At 42.5% G+C, this 19,545-nt stretch overlaps 1 protein-coding gene across 1 annotated transcript in view; it reads left to right on the top strand.

Moving 5' to 3' along the window:
• The first annotated feature begins 2,143 nt into the window (after positions 1-2,143).
• capn1 (calpain 1) overlaps positions 2,144-19,545 on the top strand; it is a 44,379-nt gene continuing 26,977 nt past the window's right edge. Inside the window, exons 1-3 of the mRNA XM_003229570.4 lie at positions 2,144-2,678; positions 15,665-15,953; positions 18,977-19,046. Of these exons, the coding sequence (XP_003229618.2) occupies positions 15,687-15,953; positions 18,977-19,046 (337 nt within the window). The 5' untranslated portion in view covers positions 2,144-2,678; positions 15,665-15,686. The remainder of the gene's footprint in view (positions 2,679-15,664; positions 15,954-18,976; positions 19,047-19,545) is intronic.

A 19,545-nucleotide genomic window follows, 5' to 3' on the forward strand; every position in this document is an offset into this window, starting at 1 on the left:
TCGATAAATGGGGTTCCTTTTACTGAACAGGAAAAATAACAAAGTGATTAAGGGCATTTTCTGGCCCTACCCAGGAATGCTATTGTCTGATGAGATGAACGTGGCATGGCCCCTTAATAGGGCTGGCTGGCGATTCCAGACCCCAGAGAAACAAAACATCATATATTACTACAATCATGCAAAAATGACAGAGGATGGGTTGGCTGTAGACATGCAGATTTCCTTCTTATGCGAGAGGTCCCGTTCATCAAAGGCGTAGGTGGGTGAAATTGGTTCTTCCCCAAGGGGGCAGGAAGAGGTGATTGCCCTGTCTGAGTAAGCTATTGTGTTGCAATGTCCAGGTAAAGTCCAAGGGATGGGTGAGGCTGGAAATTGATGAGGAAATTCCCAGCTTGGTTTCTTTCCGTCAGGCTATGCAATTGTGTGGGATGCAAGACATCTTTGGGTTCAGGAACAAGGTTTCCCCCAAAGTGAAGGAATGGGGATCTCAGGAGCATAAAACATTAGGTTAACACAGTGGTTCCCAAACTTATTTGGCCTTCCGCCCCCTTTCCAGAAAAAATATTACTCAGCGCCCCCTGGAAAGGGTGGGTGTGGCTTGGAGGGGTGGGTGTGGCTCCTGCTCAAGAGGGCGGGGCTGAGCCTCTCCCCTAGTCCAAGATGCAGGGCTGGGAGGGGGAGGTGGAGGTGGGCGGGGCCACAGATGGGCGGCCAGGACTGGGATGGGCGGAGTTACGAGCTCTGAGGCAGGGCTGAGCTTCTATCCTTGTCCTGCAGCGTCTGCCAGGACACAGGGGGTGGGGCTAGAGGAGGGGGCGGGGCCTCTTTCCAAGTGCCTGATAGGGCTGAACCTCTATACCCCGCCTCCGTGTTCTAACAAGCGCCTCAGGGGAGGGATACAGAGGCTCAGCCCTGTCTCGTGCTCTTGGGAAGAGGCCCCGCCCCCACCCCTAGGCCCGCCCTTTAGTCCTAAAAGGCCTCTCAGGAGAAGTATAAAGGCTCATCCCTGTCTTGGGCTCATGGAAGGAGGCCCCGCCCCCTTCCCTAGCTCCGCCCTCTGTCCCAACAAGCCCCTCAGGAGAGGTATAGATGCTCAGCCCTGTCTCGGGCTCTTGGGAAGAAGCCACGCCTCTAGCTCCGCCCTCTGTGTCCCAACAAGTGCCTCAGGAGAGATATAGAGGCTCAGCCCTCTCAGGCTCTTGGGAAGAAGCCACTGTCATAGTAATGCGCACAGTGTAGCAGCAGATGAATGACATCAGTGGAGCGCAGAATGAAGGAACGTCAGAGACGATGTAAAAAGTATGTACAAAGTTTACTGAACAAAACAAACAGACTTGTAGATGATAGACACAGGACTTTCAATCTAGACAAACAGCACAGATCTTCTCAGCAGGCAGAACAGAACTCCTCTGATGCAATCAGCTACAGTAGAGTCTCACTTATCCAACACTCGCTTATTCAACGTTCTGGATTATCCAACGCATTTTTGTAGTCAATGTTTTCAATATATTGTGATGTTTGGGTGCTAAATTTGTAAATACAATAATTACTACAGAGCATTACTGGGTATTGAACTACTTTTTCTGTCAGATTTGTTGTGTTACATGATGTTTTGGTGCTTAATTTGTGAAATCATAACCTAATTTGATGTTTAATAGGCTTTTCCTTAATCCCTCCTTATTATCCAACATATTCGCTTATCCAACATTCTGCTGGCCCGTTTATGTTGGATAAGTGAGACTCTACTGTATATACAAACACACTTGTAGTCTGGACACTCCTCTCTGGCTCCAGCCACATATCCAAGGTCAATACAGCTTCTTACCAAATTAACTCTTTACACACTATAGCATTACCTGGATGATGCAATACATGCCAGACACAAATTTCATTTAAACACTATCTATACACAAATCCCACATTAACAGCCACGCCCACTCCTCTAGCTCCGCCCCCTGTGTCCTAACAGGCGCCTCAGGTGCTCAGCCTTGTCTCCGGCACTTGGGAAGAGGCCCCGCCCCTCCTCTGGCCCCGCCCCTCCTCTGGCTCCACCCCCTAATAGGTGCCATCACTGCCCCCTGGATCACTCCAGCGCCCACCAGGGGGCGGTAGCGCCCACTTTGGGAATCACTGGTTTAGGGCCAATTATATACACGAGAGACATAGTTTTCCAAAGTACCTTTAACAAGCCAGGCTTGTTAAAAAAAGGGGGAAGGAAGGCAGGCAGAGAAAGAAAAGGAAGAAAAGGAGGGAAGGGGAAAAAGTGGGGAAAGAAGAAAAAGGGAAAGGGGAGGAAAAGAGGGAGGAAAGGAGAAAAATATTTGGTTTTCTCATGCAAGATCTTTTCCTTTTGCAGGGCATCTCCCTCTTTGTGTTCCAATGCGGAGAGGAGCCAGACGCAGCCGGAGAGAAAGCCCCGCTCGGGAAGAAGGAAGGCAAGAAGGCGGTCTGTGTGGGTGGCCTTTTGGGCTCCTTCTCCTCCTCCTCCCCGTCCCTCCCTTTGGCCCAGGCCCAGGAAGGCCAGGGAGGAGCTGCCAAGGGAGGAGCTGAGGTGCCTCTGCCCAGAGAAAGCGGCAGCAGCAGCAGCAGGAGGGGGCTCGGCACTCTCGCCTTCTCTGCTATCTGTCATTCGCCGCTTCTCTTCCGCCAAGATTGCACCCAACCAGGCCCAGAGACAGGTAGGTCAACACGCCTCGGAGGGTTCCCTTGGGGAACAGGAACCCCGGGACCAGGCTTTTGGGCAAGACGAGGGAAGGAGTTTCACTTTGGGGCAAAAGAAAAAAATATATATCCTCATTACACAACCTTCCTCTCTTTTCTCCCCTCCCCGTCTTCCTGTTTCTAACTGGCGCTTATTTTTCTCTCTCTCTGGGTCTGTGTCTCATGTAGCTGAGTAATGATCCCAGGTTTAATGGGCCGGGATTTGGATCCAAAGGCAGGCGGTGGGGGTGCAAGGGCTTGGCTTCGTAAAGAAGGCATTCAATGCACAGGGAGAGCGCCACCGAGCCAGGTTGGTTCACGGGTTCCTTGCACTTCCACCAGCAAACATATTATAGTAACATTATTATTATTAATAATTATAATAATTGTATTATTATTATTATTAACTTGGGGAGAGAGTGCCACTGAGCCAGGTTGGTTCACTGGTTCCTTGCACCTCCACCAGCAACCATATTATGATAACATTATTATTATTATTATTATTATTATTATTATTATTATTATTATTGTTATTATTATTAATAATAATAATGTATTATTATTATTATTAATAATAATAATAATAATAATTGTATTATTATTATTATTAGCTTGGGGAGAGAGTGCCACTGAGCCAGGTTGGTTCACTGGTTCCTTGCACCTCCGCCAGCAAACATATTATGATATTATTAATAATAATAATAATAATAATAATAATAATAATTGTATTATTATTATTATTAGCTTGGGGAGAGAGTGCCACTGATCCAGGTTGGTTAACTGGTTCCTTGCACCTCCACCAGCAACCATATTATGATAACATTATTGTTATTATTATTATTATTATTATTATTATTATTAATTATATTATTATTATTTATAATAATAATAATAATAATAATAATAATAATAATAATAATAATAATAATGATAGCTTGGGGAGAGAGTGCCATTGATCCAGGTTGGTTAATTGGTTCCTAGCATCACCACCAGCAACCATATTATGATAACATTATTATTATTATTATTATTATTATTATTATTATTATTAATAGTATTATTATTATTATTATTAATACTAATAATTAGCTTGGGGAGAGAGTGCCATTTATTCAGGTTGGTTAACTGGTTCCTCCGCCAGCAACCATATTAGAATACCACATTATTATTATTATTATTATTATTATTCATAATAATAATTTTATTATTATTATTAGCTTGGGGAAAGAGTGCCATTGATTCAGGTTGGTTAAATGGTTCCTTGCACCTCTGCCAGCAACCATATTATAATAACATATTATTATTATTTATAATAATAACTATATTATTATTATTATTATTATTATTATTATTATTATTATTATTATTATTATTATTATTAGCTTGGGGAGAGAGTGCCATTGATCCAGGTTGGTTCACTGGTTCCTTGCACCTCCGCCAGCAACCATATTATAATAACTTATTATTATTATTACAGTATTATTATTATTGAAGTGGACTGTGGCATGACATTCTCCAATACTTGCTGAACTGAACACTTTGGGTGTCTTAATATTTGCACTAAAATGCGCGATGCAAGGCCAGAAAGTTATTTTTGTTCTTTACAATATGTCTACTTGATCTTTATGAAACAATAATAATATTAATAATAATAATAACTTGTGATTTTGTGTTACGAAATCCAGCATATCTATCTTGTTTGCTGTGTCATACAATATAATAATAATAATAATAATAATAATAATAATAATAATAATAATAATATAATAGCTAGCTTGGGGACCCTGGAACCCCCAGTGGCGCAACCGATTAAACCGCAGACCTGCTGGACTTGCTGACCAAAAGGTTGGCAGTTCAAATCTGGGGAGCAGGGTGAGCTCCCTCTGTTAGCCCCAGCTTCTGCCAACTTCTGGCTCCTCTTCTGCCTCTCTCATTGAGAGCCATGCAAATTACTTTATTTTCCCAGACCTTAGATGCAAATGTCCAATATTCAAATAGGCCAGCTAACTGTGATCTCTGCTTCCCGGTTTGAGGCCTCTATTTGCAGGATCTACCTTCTGAATCTTGCAAAAGCCACTTGCTTTCTGTAACATAATATACTGAGTTGCTGAGAGTTTTCCAAGCTGTCTAGCCATTGTTCCAGAAGCAGCATTCTCTCCTGATGTTTCGCCTCATCTATGGCAGGCATCCTCAGAGGTGATGAGGTTTTTTTTTGGATGGCCATCTGTCAGGAGGGCTTTGATGGTGCCAATGTCAACATTCACACTTGCCTCAGGATGACAGAGTTCTTTCTTTCTCCCAACCTGGATATCATTCCACAGATACATAAACCCCACTTGCCTAGTTTCCAATGCAACCTCTGAGGATGCCTGCCATAGGTGTGGGTGAAACATCAGGAGAGAATGCTGCTTCTGGAACATGGCCATACTGCCCGGGAAACTCACAGCAACCCCGTGATTCCAGCCATGAAAGCCTTCAACAACACATAATATATACCGTATATACTCGAGTATAAGCCGACCCGAATATAAGCCGAGGCACCTAATTTTACCCCCAAAAAACCTGGGAAACCATTGACTCCAGTATAAGCCGAGAGTGGTAAATTTCAGAAATAAAAATAGATACCAATAAAATTACATTAATTGAGGCATCAGTAGGTTAAATGTTTTTGAATATTTACATTAAGATAAGACTATCCAACTCTGATCAAATCATTATTTTCAATGTTAATGTGCTTATGTATCCTTTTAATAATAATAGAGTAAAATAGTACATGTAATAATAATAATAATAATAAATACAGGAAAATAATACATGTAATAATAAGTAGAGTAAAATAATAAATGCAATAATAAAATAAGATCAGAGTGATATAAATAAATAGAGAGTAAAATAAATGTAATAGTAGCAACAATAATAGAGAATAATAATAAATGTAATAATACCAATAATAATAGAGAAAAGTAATAAATGTACCATATATTCTCAAGTATAAGCTGACCCAAATATAAGTCAACCACCTGAGTATAAGCCGAGGGGGGGGGGGGTTCAGTCTTAAAAGAAGGGCTGAAAAACTAGGCTTGGATTGTGTCTCCCAACTCTAGGATTCTATGATTCAGAGGCAGGATGGCCATCTGTCAAGAGGGCTTTGAGTGTGCCTCCCAACTCTAGCATTCTATAATTCAGAGGCTGGATGGCCATCTGTCAAGAGGGCTTTGATTGTGTCTCCCAACTCTAGGATTCTATGATTCAGAGGCTGGATGGCCATCTGTCAAGAGGGCTTTGAGTGTGCCTCCCAACTCTAGCATTCTATAATTCAGAGGCTGGATGGCCATCTGTCAAGAGGGCTTTGAGTGTGTCTCCCAACTCTAGGATTCTATGATTCAGAGGCTGAATGGCCATCTGTCAAGAGGGCTTTGATTGTGTCTCCCAACTCCAGCATTCTATGATTCAGAGGCTGGATGGCCATCTGTCAAGAGGGCTTTGATTGTGTCTCCCAACTCTAGCATTCTATGATTCAGAGGCTGGATGGCCATCTGTCGGGAAGGCTTTGATTGTGTCTCCCAACTTTAGGATTCTATGATTCAGAGGCTGGATGGCCATCTGTCGAGAGGGCTTTGATTGTGTCTCCCAATTCTAGCATTCTATGATTCAGAGGCTAGATGGCCATCTGTCGGGAGGGCTTTGATTGTGTCTCCCAATTCTAGCATTCTATGATTCAGAGGCTAGATGGCCATCTGTCGGGAGGGCTTTGATTGTGTCTCCCAACTCTAGGATTCTATGATTCAGAGGCTGGATGGCCATCTGTCGGGAGGGCTTTGAGTGTGTCTCCCTACTCCAGCATTCTATGATTCAGAGGCTAGATGGCCATTTGTCGGGAGGGCTTTGATTGTGTCTCCCAACTCTAGGATTCTATGATTCAGAGGCTAGATGGCCATTTGTCGGGAGGGCTTTGATTGTGTCTTCCTACATAGCACAATGGGGTTGGACTGGATGGCCCTTGGAGTCTCTCCCAACTCTAGGAGTATATTTAAAACTGGAAGAAGATTGCGGTTGTTTTGTCTTTCCTTTAAGGGGCAAATGAATACCTTTACAGGCCTGTCTCTGTCTCAAGATAGCGAAGGAAAGACATAACACGGTGCGGTTCAAGATCCAAAGCCGTGGGCTGGGTCTGGGCTTGGCGTGGCCTCCGGGAAAGAAAAGAATTGCATTATGGAGAAGGGTTTTGTTTTCTCAAAGCAGCAGCCTTTGGCTTTAAAACGTGGCAGGCCTTGGAGGGGCACAGCTGTTCTGGATTTTCCACGACTTTTGGGTTTGGGTTAGAAACACAAAACAACAGCTTCCAAGGCGGAGCCCTTGCCTCTGAATCAGCCTCGGAGTTGACTTCCTGGTCTCTCGCTTTCACGGTGAGTTCACTTATATCACTTTGGATTAGTTTGTTGCAACTGAAAGGGAAGTTTGCTGAATTAAAGTAGCAGGAACTTTCCTGCAAAGAGATACAGGATATAATATTTACTCCTAGCAGAAGAGCAGCAACAGCATTTCCAATGGCCCCAAAAATAAGATCGAGAAATGTTACTAAATGCAGCCAGCCTCCTGCAACACATGCTGCCCAGCCTTTGTTGTATGTAATCCGGGCTGTCTGGCTATGTTCCAGAAGCATTCTCTTCTGACGTTTTGCCCACATCTATGGCAGGCATCCTCAGAGGTTGTGAGGTATGGAGAAACTAAGCAAGGAAAGTTTATATACAGCAGTCTCACTTATCCAACACTCGCTTATCCAACGTTCCAGATTATCCAACACATTTTTGTAGACAATGTTTTCAATACATTGTGATATTTTGGTGCTAAATTCATAAATACAGTAATTACAGCAGAGTCTCACTTATCCAACACTCGCTTATCCAACGTTCTGGATTATCCAACGCATTTTTGTAGTCAATGTTTTCAATACATCATGATATTTTGGTGCTAAATTCGTATATACAGTAATTATTACATAGAATTACTGTGTATTGAACTACTTTTTCGGTCAAATGTGTTGTATAACATGATGTTTTGGTGCTTTATTTGTAAAATCATAACCTAATTTGATGTGTAATAGACTTTTCCTTAATCCCTCCTTATTATCCAACATATTCGCTTATCCAACGTTCTGCCAGCCCGTTTATGTTGGATAAGTGAGACTCTAATCTATATATCTGTGGAAAGTCCAGGGTGAGAGAAGAACTCTTGTCAGTTGGAGGCCAGTGTGAATGTTGTAGTTAATCACCTTGATTAGCATTGAATAGCTTCATCTCCTGGCTTCTTCCTGCCTGGGGGCATCCTTTGTTCAGAGTCGTTAGCTGCTCCTGATTGATTCATGTTTGGAATTCCTCTATTTTCAGAGTGTTGCTTCTTATTTACTGTTCTGATTTTTGAGTTTTTTTTAATACTGGTAGCCAGATTGTGTTCATTTTCATGGTTTCCTCCCTTCTGTTGAAGTTGTCGACATGCTTGTGGATTTCAATGGCTTCTCTGTGTAGTCTGACATGATAGTTGTTGGAGTGGTCGAGCATTTCTGTGTTCTCAAATAATATACTGTGTCCAGGTTGGTTCATCAAGTGCTCTGCTATGGCTGATTTCTCTGGTTGAGAATACAGAAATGCTCGACCACTCCAACAACTATCGTCTCATTAAAAGGCCTATATCTATATTAATATCTATCTATCTAGACATTTCTCTCTCTATAGAGAATTATATTTTTATAGGACTTGCAGAGACTTGCAAACATGTGAGGGGAAATTCATATATAAAATTAACTAGCTGTGCCCAGCCACGCGTTGCTATGCTATTGTCTGGTGGTGTTGGTGAGAAATTGTTGACGTAGTGGTGGTATTGAATGTTTGTTGTATGGTTGTCTTTATGTTTAGTATGTGCACTGAAGTGGATTATATGGCACTGTGGAGTCAAGATAATCCACTTCAAAGCAGATAATATAAGATTCTAAATGGGTTATATAGCTGTGTGGAAGGGCCTTGGGTCTACACTGCCATATAATCCAGTGAAAATCAGATAATCTGTGGAAGAGGCCTAAGTGAGGCCTAACTCTGCCTGTCCCCTGGGCTGAGGAGGTTGCTAGGAGACCAAGTGGGCGGAGCTTAGCCTTCAAACTGGCAGCAATTGGATAAAAACTATTATTCCTCTCCCTGTAATTAGGCCTTTATTTTACTTTTCTTTTTGTTGTATCAACGTAGAGGCGTGGATGATGGGTTGTGTTGTCAAATTTCGAGGTTGGGGGGCCTGTAGTTTTGTTGTTTTGTCCGCTGCCCTGATGCCATCACTCTTTTATATATATATAGATGTATACATATAGGTACAGATATACAGGTACATGGAAATCTCTAGATATTTATGTATATAGGATTTGCAAAGACCTGCAAACATATGAGGGGAAAATTCATATATTAAATTAATGTATTTGTAGGGGGAAATCTATATATATTATTTACAAGCTTTGGGGCATGCATTTGCCCAAGGAAGAAATGCAAGCAAAGCCCTCCTAAAAACAACTTTGGCTTCTTTTCTCCTCCCCTTTCCCACCTCTTTTCAAACTCTAAAAGTAGCCAGAAAAGGCTTTTTTGAAACTTCCCTCCCTCTCCCAAAAAACCCATCCCATTTTTGTTTCCTTAGGAATAAAAAGAAATACACACCTTCTGTTGCTCTCCTTTCCCTCCCTTTTGACTCAAACATTCTTGCAATAATAGTAATAATAATAATAAATCCTGCAAATTTGCAAGAGTCTCTCTTTTTCTTCCCCTTCCACCCATGCAATCTTTTTCTTCTTCCTGGCTTGCAAGAGGTTCTGTCACTCACTCTCCTTTCGCTTTTAAAAAACATTCCCTCCTTGTATCTCTCTCTCTTAAAAAATATGATAACTCCAGCCTGGGAGGAGAAGCGGAGAAGGGAGGTTTTGGAAAAGAAAACATACTGTGGCCTCCAGGCTCCGTTGCTGGCTTGACCTTGACCCAGTTATAAGCCGGGGAGGCTTTTTTAGCCCCCAAAAAGAGATTTAAAAACTTGGCTTATCTTCGAGTATATGCGGTATATGGCAGTGTAAACGGAGTCTGAGGTAGACCTGTTTGTGAGGCTGTACCAAAACACGGTTATACATTTCAGCAGTGCTGAAATATAGGAAACAGCCCTCGGGAGACCCTCTGAGCATAAGCAGAGTGCGGTTTTGCCTTAACATTCAGTGCTTGGGATTCAGAAAGTGAGACTTCTTGGAGCGAAGCAGATCCGCCTTGGTTGTGATTCAGGAGCCGGAGCTGCGTGTCCCGGGAACGAGGTTGAGGCTGAGGCCATTCCGGGCACTGACAGCGGAGCGCCGGAATGACACAAGGAGAGCAGATGGCATTCTGGAAACCTTGCCAAGAAGGCCCGCTTGCACGCGTGCAGTCCTGGCGGGATTGGAAACCAACCTCCATGTCCCTGCCATCCGAATTCTTCCCTGGTTGTAGAAACATAAGAGCTGGAAGAGAACTAAATTATCCTCGCCACATTAAGCGGTACCTAGAATTCTCTACTTACAGCCAAGCTGTTTTCGAGCTGCTTAGGTGGGCAACAAGCTATTGTCCCCTGGGCAACATCCTTGCAGACGGTCAATTCTCTCGCACCAGAAGCGACTTGCAGTTTCTCCTGGAGCCTCCGGTGGCACAGCGGGTTAAACCCTTGTGCCGGCAGGACTGCTGATTTGAAGGTTGGGTTGCTGACTTGAAGGTTCCCAGTTTGAATCCAACCCGGGGATAGCGCGGATGAGCTCCCTCTGTCAGCTCCAGCTCCACATGGGGGGACAAGAAGCCTCCCACAAGGATGGTAAAAACATCAAAACATCCGGGCGTCGTCCCCTGGGCAACGTCCTTGCAGGCAGCCAATTCTCTCACATTGGAAGCGACTTGCAGTTTCTCACGTTGTTCCTGACACGAACAAAGTCGCTCCTCAAGTCAATGCCCACCAAACCCTTCCAGTATTTTCTATCAGTCATGGGAGTTCTTTGCGCCAATTTGGGTTCAATTCCATCGTTGGTGGAGTTCTGAATGCTCTGTGATTGTAGGTAAACTATAAATCCCAGCAACTACAACTCCCAAATGACCAAATCAATCCCCACACCAACCCCACCAGTATTCAAATTTGGGCAAATGGGGTATTTGTGCCAAATGTGGTCCAGTGGATGAAAATACATCCTGCATATTGGATATTTACGATTTGCGATTTGGATATTTATCTGGATATTTACAATTGGCGATTTGGATATTTATCTGGATATTTATGATTTGCGATTTGGATATTTATCCAGATATTTACGATTGGCGATTTGGATATTTATCCGGATATTTACGATTGGCGATTTGGATATTTATCCAGATACTTACGATTTGCGATTCGGATATTTATCTGGATATTTACGATTTGCAATTTGGATATTTTTTGGATATTTACGATTTGCGATTCGGATATTTATCTGGATATTTACAATTTGTGATTCAGATATTTATAGAATATTTACAATTTGCGATTCAGACATTTATCCGGATATTTACGATTTGCGATTCGGATATTTACGATTTGCGATTCAGATATTTACGATTTGTGATTCGGATATTTATCCAGATACTTACGATTTGCAATTCGGATATTTATCCAGATATTTACGACTTGCGATTCAGTTATTTATTGGATATTTACGATTTGCAATTCAGATATTTACGATTTGTGATTCGGATATTTATCCAGATACTTACGATTTGCAATTCGGATATTTATCCAGATATTTACGATTTGCGATTCAGATATTTATCCGGATATTTACGATTTGTGATTCGGATTTTTACAATTTGCGATTCAGATATTTATCCGGATATTTACGATTTGCAATTCGGATATTTATTGGAAAGTTATGATTTGCAAATCGGATATTTATCCAGATATATACAATTTGTGATTCAGAGCAATAGCCAAAGGACATTTATGTTATGTAGTTGCAACGAAAATAATAATTATGATTGGGGGGAACTGGATTAAAGGAAGGTTGAGAACCATTATTGTTCTGAGTACTGTATTGAATTTTTGCCCTGAAAGAAAAAGGCAACAATGATGACTCATTGATAAGTCATCAGGGAGAGCAACTCTGCTTTGGCACGCCTAAAGTCCCGGGTCTGATGCCAAACCGAGGAGAAAGATCCCTGCATGAAATCCTTGAATGTAATGCTGTGGGCCAGGCATTGGGATGTTTCATACACCCTTGTTTATTCAGAGCCACAACAGCTCAGCCTCAGCCTTAGCACATGCCTTGGTTCTGTCTCTGGCATTTCTCCGGAGGGCAAGGAAAGACCAAAAACTGCAGAGACTCATGCTTGCATGCACAACTCCACTGCATTGCAATCCCTTTGCTCCCCCGCCTCCCTGTTCTAGCCATCTGGAAGTGAGCAGAAGCTACAGGAATGTAGAAAAACATGCACACTGGGGCACAGGGACCAGATTTGGACGAGGAAACTTTGTTTGCTTGGATTCTTGCTTTCCTTCCTTTCAAAGCAAGTGTCTTACCCAGGCATGGACCAACTTCGGCCCTCCCTCCAGGTGTTTTGGACTTCAACTCCCACAATTCCTAACAGCTGGTAGGAAGGGCCGAAGTTGGCCCCAATTACTAACAGCCTACCAACCACAACTTTAGCTCTCTTGTACATATGTCTCTCGTTGCTAGCCTTTCGATAGGCAAAACAAAAGCCTGAGGGCTTCAGTTGAAGGAGTTGAAGTCCAAAACACCTGGAGGGAAGGCTGAAGTTGGCCCATGCCTGTTGCTACGAGCCAATCATCCATATAGTGAAGGATGTCGTTGAAGTCCAAAACTCCTGGAGGGAGGGCCAAAGTTGGCCCATGCCTGTTTCTAAGACCACCAGAAAATACATATTTCTGATGACCTTAGGAACCCAAATCCCTCCAGTATTTTCTATCAGTCATGGGAGTTCTTTGCAGGGCCGGCCGGAGATATTTTTTGATGTGAAGCGGGGGTGCTGAAAAGCGCCCCCGCCACCGGCGCCCTGGCCCCGCCCAGCGTGCCCTGGCCCCGCCTCCCACGCTGCGTGGGAGGCGGGGCCAGGGCGAATAGTGAGGGGGGCGGGGCCAGAGTTGGCCCCGCCCCCCCGCCCAGCGTGCCCTGGCCCCGCCTCCCACGCAGCGTGGGAGGCGGGGCCAGGGCACGCTGGGCGGGGGGGCGGGGCCAGAGCTGGCCCCGCCTCCCACGCTACCCCCGCTCGCCCGTCTGGCCATTTCTAGCAGGCCAGAGTTCAGCGGAGGTCCCTCCAGGCCGCGATTGCGGCCTGGAGGGACCTCTGCTGAACTCTGGCCTGCTAGAAAAGGCCAGACGGGCGAGCGGGGGTAGCGTGGGAGGCGGGGCCAGCTCTGACGCCGCTCCCCCCCCCCCCGCCCAGCGTGCCTTGGCCCCGCCTCCCACGCTGCGTGGGAGGCAGGGCCAAGGCACGCTGGGCGGGGGGGGGGGGAGCGGCGTCAGAGCTGGCCCCGCCTCCCACGCTACTCCCGCTCGCCCGTCTGGCCTTTTCTAGCAGGCCAGACGGGCCAGGGCGCACTGGGCGGGAGGCGGGGCACCGTCAGGGCGGTGCCCCGCCTCCCGCCCAGCCTGACGGCGCCCCCCCGGGCCTGCGCCCGAGGCGGCGGCGTCAGGTGCCTCAATAGTGGGGCCGGCCCTGGTTCTTTGTGCCAAGTTTGGTTAAATTCCATCGCTGGTGGAGTTCAGAATGCTCTTTTGAGCGTAGGCGAACTATAAATCCCAGCAACTACAACTCCCAAATGTCAAGGACTCATTTCCCCAAACTCCACCAATGTTCACATTTGAACATACTGAGTATTGGTGCCAAGTTTGGTCCAGATCCATCATTGTATGAGTCCACAGTGCTCTCTGAATGTAGGTGAACTACAACTCCAACATCCAAGGTCAATGCCCACCAAACCCTTTTACATCTAGAGTTTTGGGATGGGGCTGAGAGGTCATGGGATCGGATTGAGCTCCTGACCATTAATAGCCTAACTCACTGTTGACCTAAGCAGCCCAAAAGGCAGTTGTATCTGTCAAGTAGGAAATTTAGGTACCGCTTTATGAGGGGAGGCTAATTTAACAAATTTATTTTTTTTAATATTTTTTTATTAGTGACTTTTAATACATTGCTTAAAACCAGGGGGGAAGGGAAAGTCTCTTTGTGTGAGGGGGGGGGGGTTAGGGATGGATTGGGGAGGTAGTTGGGAAAAAAGGAGTTACATGCAGGGTAGGGGGGAGGGAAGAGTAGGGGTAAAAGGATTTATGGGGTGGTTTGATTTGTGGAGCAGTTTCTTCTCCTAATGTTTTCTGGAGCTTGTCGCCTGGTATTTTCGGCTTCCCTGATGTGAAAAGGTCTTCTTTTCTTTGAATGGTTCCTCCTGCCGGTTGCCCACTTTCCTGTTCCTTGAGTCATTCCCTGTTTATTCCCTTCTTGACCTTATATATTCCTCAAAGTTTGACCAGTCCGTTTCTTTCATTGGTTTTCCTTGTTGTTTCTTCATTAAGAAAGTCAGTTTGTCCATGTTCTTTATTTCCCATATCTTCAGTAACCATTGATCCGTAGTTGGTATTTGGTTTGATCTCCATACTCTGGCGAATACGATTCTGGCGCCTATGACTAAATAGTTTAAGATCTTTTCCTCATTTGCTTCTAATTTTTGGTTCTTCAGCCCTAGTAGGTAAAGCTCTGGGCTCATTTGGATCTTCTTTTTCATTATTTTTCCGCATTCTTTGTGTATTTCTTTCCAGTATTTCTTAGATCTGGTACATGTCCACCACATATGATAGAAATTTCCCTCTTGCTCCTGGCCTTTCCAACATTTGGTTCGTATATCTTTCTTGTAGTGTCCCAATTTCTTCGGTGTAATGTACCATCTGTACAGCATTTTGTATTGATTTTCTTTTAGATCTGAGGCATAAGTGGATTTTATGTTTTTATTCCAAATCGATTCCCATTCTTCGTACATAATTTCTCTCCCAATATCTCTAGCCCAGGGGTCCCCAAACTAAGGCCCGGGGGTCGGATGCGGCCCATCGAAGCCATTTATCTGGCCCCCATGGCACAAGGGCAGAAGGGGGGTTAGGCTAAATGACCCAAGAGGTCCCTTCTTCTCTTACAACCTTTATTATTATTATTATTATTATTATTATTATTATTATTATTATTATTATTATTAACATTGAGGCTGGGTGGCCATCTGTCAGGGATGCTTTGCTTGTGCTTATGGGGCACAGAGGCAGAAGGGGGTTGGACTAAATGGCCCAAGAGGTCTCTTCCAACCCTTATTATTATTATTATTATTATTATTAACATTGATTCTGGGTGGCCATCTGTCAGGGGTGCTTTGCTTGTGCTTTCGGTGCACAAAGGCAAAGGGGGATTGGACTCAATGGCCCAAAGGGTCTCTTCCAACTCTCTTATTTTTTGTTGTTGTTGTTGTTGTTGTTATTATTATTATTGCTCGGTAGCCAACTATAGTCCGTCCCTTCAATGGTCCGAAGGATCGTGGACTGGCCCCCTGTTTAAAAAGTTTGGGGACCCCTGCTCTAGCCCATCGAGTCATGGATACCTTTACATATTCTGTTTCCGTGTTCCATTCTAGTAGTTTTCTGTAGATTTTTGTGACCATTTTGTTTTCCGACTCCAAAATTTTTCCCCAATCTGTATCTTTTGTCATAAATCCGATTTGTTTGTCCTTGTTGTATTGCTCCTTTATTTGTCTGTAATGGAGCCATGTTATTTGCGGGAATAATTCCTGTACTTCTTTAAGAAATTTATGAAATTATATGAAGAATTGCAAATTGGGGAGAAAGTGATTTCGAGGATCAGCATACATTTTATTTTATTTTATTTTATTTGCCTTCTCTTTGTTTCAGGAAGACTCAGTGATCGGCCAGGATGTCGGAGGAGGTCATTGTGCCCGTTTACTGCACCGGAGTCTCGGCACAAGTCCAGAAGCAGCGAGCCAAAGACCTGGGTTTGGGGAAACACGAGAACGCCGTCAAGTACTTAGGCCAGGATTACGAAAGGCTCCGGAACGAGTGCTTGCAGAGCGGAGGCCTCTTCCGAGACGAGACCTTCCCGGCCTCCGCCGCCTCCTTGGGATTTAAGGAGCTGGGGCCGAATTCCTCCAAGACGTACGGCGTCAAATGGAAACGGCCCACGGTGAGGCCCCAGAAAGGCACTTTTATTTTCGAGCTTCGTGTTCCTTTTCCTGAAAATCCATCTATATTTTTGATTTCTAGTTTTTAAAGGTATTTATGACGATATACCGTATATACCCGAGTATAAGCCGACCCGAATATAAGCCGAGGCACCTAATTTTAGCACAAAACAACTGGGAAGACATTGACTCCAGTATAAGCTGAGGGTGGTAAATTTCAGAAATAAAAACAGATACCAATAAAATTACATTACTGTATATACTTGAGTATAAGCTGACCCGAATATAAGCCGAGGCACCTAATTTTAGCACAAAACAACTGGGAAGACATTGACTCCAGTATAAGCTGAGGGTGGTAAATTTCAGAAATAAAAACAGATACCAATAAAATTACATTACTGTATATACTTGAGTATAAGCTGACCCGAATATAAGCCGAGGCACCTAATTTTAGCACAAAAAAACTGGGAAGACATTGACTCCAGTATAAGCCGAGGGTGGTAAATTTCAGAAATAAAAACAGATACCAATAAAATTCCATTACCGTATATACGTGAGTATAAGCTGACCCAAATATAAGCCGAGGCACCTAATTTTAGCACAAAAAAACTGGGAAGACATTGACTCCAGTATAAGCCGAGGGTGGTAAATTTCAGAAATAAAAACAGATACCAATAAAATTACATTACCGTATATACTTGAGTATAAGCTGACCCGAATATAAGCCAAGGCACCTAATTTTATCACAAAAAAAAAAACTGGGAAAACATTGACTCCAGTATAAGCCGAGGGTGGGAAATTTCAGAAATAAAAACAGATACCAATAAAATTACATTAATTGAGGCATCAGTAGGTTAAATGTTTTTGAATATTTACATAAAGCTCTAATTTAAGATAAGACTGTCCAGCTCTGATCAAATCATTACTCTCATCTTCTTCAATGTAAATTTGCTTGTGTATCCTTTTAATAATAATAGAGTAAAATAATACATGTAATAATAATAATAATAATAATAATAATAATAATAATTACAGGAAAATAATACGTATAGTAATAAATAGAGTAAAATAATAAATATAATAATAATATCAGAGTGAAATAATAAATATATTAATAATAATAAAAATAGAGTAAAATAAATGTAATAGTAGCAACAATAATTTAGAAAAATAATAAATGTAATAATACCAATAATAATAGAGAAAAATAATAAATGTACCATATATTCTCGAGTATAAGCTGACCCAAACATAAGACAGCCAGGACCCTCACCCGAGTATAAGCTGAGGGGGGCTTTTTCAGTCTTAAAAAGAGGGCTGAAAAACTAGGCTTATACTCGAGTATATACAGTACTTGTAGCACCTTCCTGATGCCACAACCCCTTAATGCAGTTTCTCATGTTGTGGTGACCCCCCAACCATAAAATTATTTTTGTTGCGACTTCATAATTGTCATTGTGCTACTGTTATGAATCACAAATTGTAAGTATCTGATAAATATCCGAATCGCAAATCATAAATATCCAATAAATATCCAAATCACAAAACGTAAATATCCGATAAATATCCGAATCGCAAATTGTAAATATCCGAATCGTAAATCGTAAATATCCGATAAATATCTGAATCGCAAATCGTAAATATCCGATAAATATCCAAATCACAAATCATAAATATCCGATAAATATCCGAATAGCAAATCGTAAATATCCAATATGCAGGATGTATTTTCATTCGCTTGGCCACATTTGGCACGAATGCCCGATATGCCCAAATTTGAATACTGATTCAAATGATTTTGTCATTTGGAAGTTGTAGTTCTGGGATTTATAGTTCACCTAGGCTCAAGGAGCATTCTGAACCCCACCAATGATGGAAGTGAACCAAACTTGGCACAAAGAACTCCCATGACCAACAAGAACTACTGGAAGGTTTTGGTTGGCATTGAACTTGAGTTTGGGAGTTATAGTTCACCTCTATCCAGAGAATGCTGTGGACTCAAATAATGATGGATCTGGACCAAACTTGTCGCCAATACTCTATATACCCAAATTTGAACATTGGTGGAGTTTGAGGAAAATAGACCTTGACATTTGATAATACTATTATAATGTAATACAATATTATACTACTAATAATACAATATACAGTAGAGTCTCACTTATCCAACACTCGCTTATCCAATGTTCTGGATTATCCAACGCATTTTTGTAGTCAATGTTTTCAACACATCGTGATATTTTGGTGCTAAATTCGTAAATACAGTAATTACTACATAGCATTACTCTGTATTGAACTACTTCTTCTGTCAAATTTGATGTTTTAGTGCTTAATTTGTAAAATCATAATGTAATTTGATGATTAATAGGGTTTTCCTTAATCCCTTCTTATTATCCAACATATTTGCTTATCCAACATTCTGCTGGCCCTTTTACGTTGGATAAGTGAGACTCTACTGTAATAATATTAATTATATATTAAATATTAAATGTAATATTAGTAATAATATTACCGTATAATGATATAGTACAATATAGTAATGTAATGCTTATATTGTGCTCTGCTAATAATATATTGTATGTACATTTGATTTGTAAGCCGCTCTGAGTCCCCTTCGGGGTGAGAAGAGTGGGATATAAATGTAGTAAATAAATAAATAAATAAATATTTGGGAGTTGTAGACTGCTTGGATAAATTATAAATTAATTAAATAATAGGAGTCGATAATAACACTATATGTTCTTAATAATAATAATAATAATAATAATAATAATAATAATAATAATAACAACAACTTTATTTATACCCCGCCACCATCTCCCCGTGAGCACTCTGGGCAGCTTACAACGAGGATATGACAACAACATAGCATACAATGCAATAATGATGGAGTCTCCTTCTCTGGGGGTCTTTAAGCTGAAGCTGAATGGCCCTCTGCCAGGAGGGCTTTGATAGTATCTCTGGGCTGGGATCTTTTCCAACTCTAGGATCCTATGAACAATACATTCTGCGTTGTGTGTTTCAGGAACTGTGCCGCAACCCGCTTTTCATTATCGACGGAGCCACCCGCACGGACGTCTGCCAAGGAGCTCTGGGTAAAGTTGTTTGTACTCGTCCCGGGTTGTGACAAATGTCTTCACACCTTAGAACAGGAGTCCTCAAACTTTTTAAGCCGAGGGCCGGTCCACAATCCTTCAGACTGTTGAGGGGCTGGATTATCATCTATATATATAAAAGAGTGATGGCATCAGGGCAGCGGACAAAACAACAAAACTACAGGCCCTCCAACCTCGAAATTTGACAACACAACCCATCATCCACGGCTCTAGGTTGATACAACAAAAAGAAAAGAAAAATAAAGTCCTAATTGCTGCCAGTTACAAGGCTAAGTTCCGCCCACTTGGTCTCCTAGCAACCCACTCAGCCCAGGGGACAGGCACAAGAGTTTGGAGAGACCCCTAAGGGCCATCCAGCCCAACCCTTTCTACTATGCAGCAGGACACAATCCAAGCATTCACAACACATGGACAACGTATAAATACTATACAATACTACACAGGGACATAGACCCCCTCTACCCTCACCACTTTCACA

Source organism: Anolis carolinensis, unplaced genomic scaffold, assembly GCF_035594765.1.
Source record: "Anolis carolinensis isolate JA03-04 unplaced genomic scaffold, rAnoCar3.1.pri scaffold_14, whole genome shotgun sequence".
NCBI classification, from domain to species: Eukaryota; Metazoa; Chordata; class Lepidosauria; order Squamata; family Dactyloidae; genus Anolis; species Anolis carolinensis.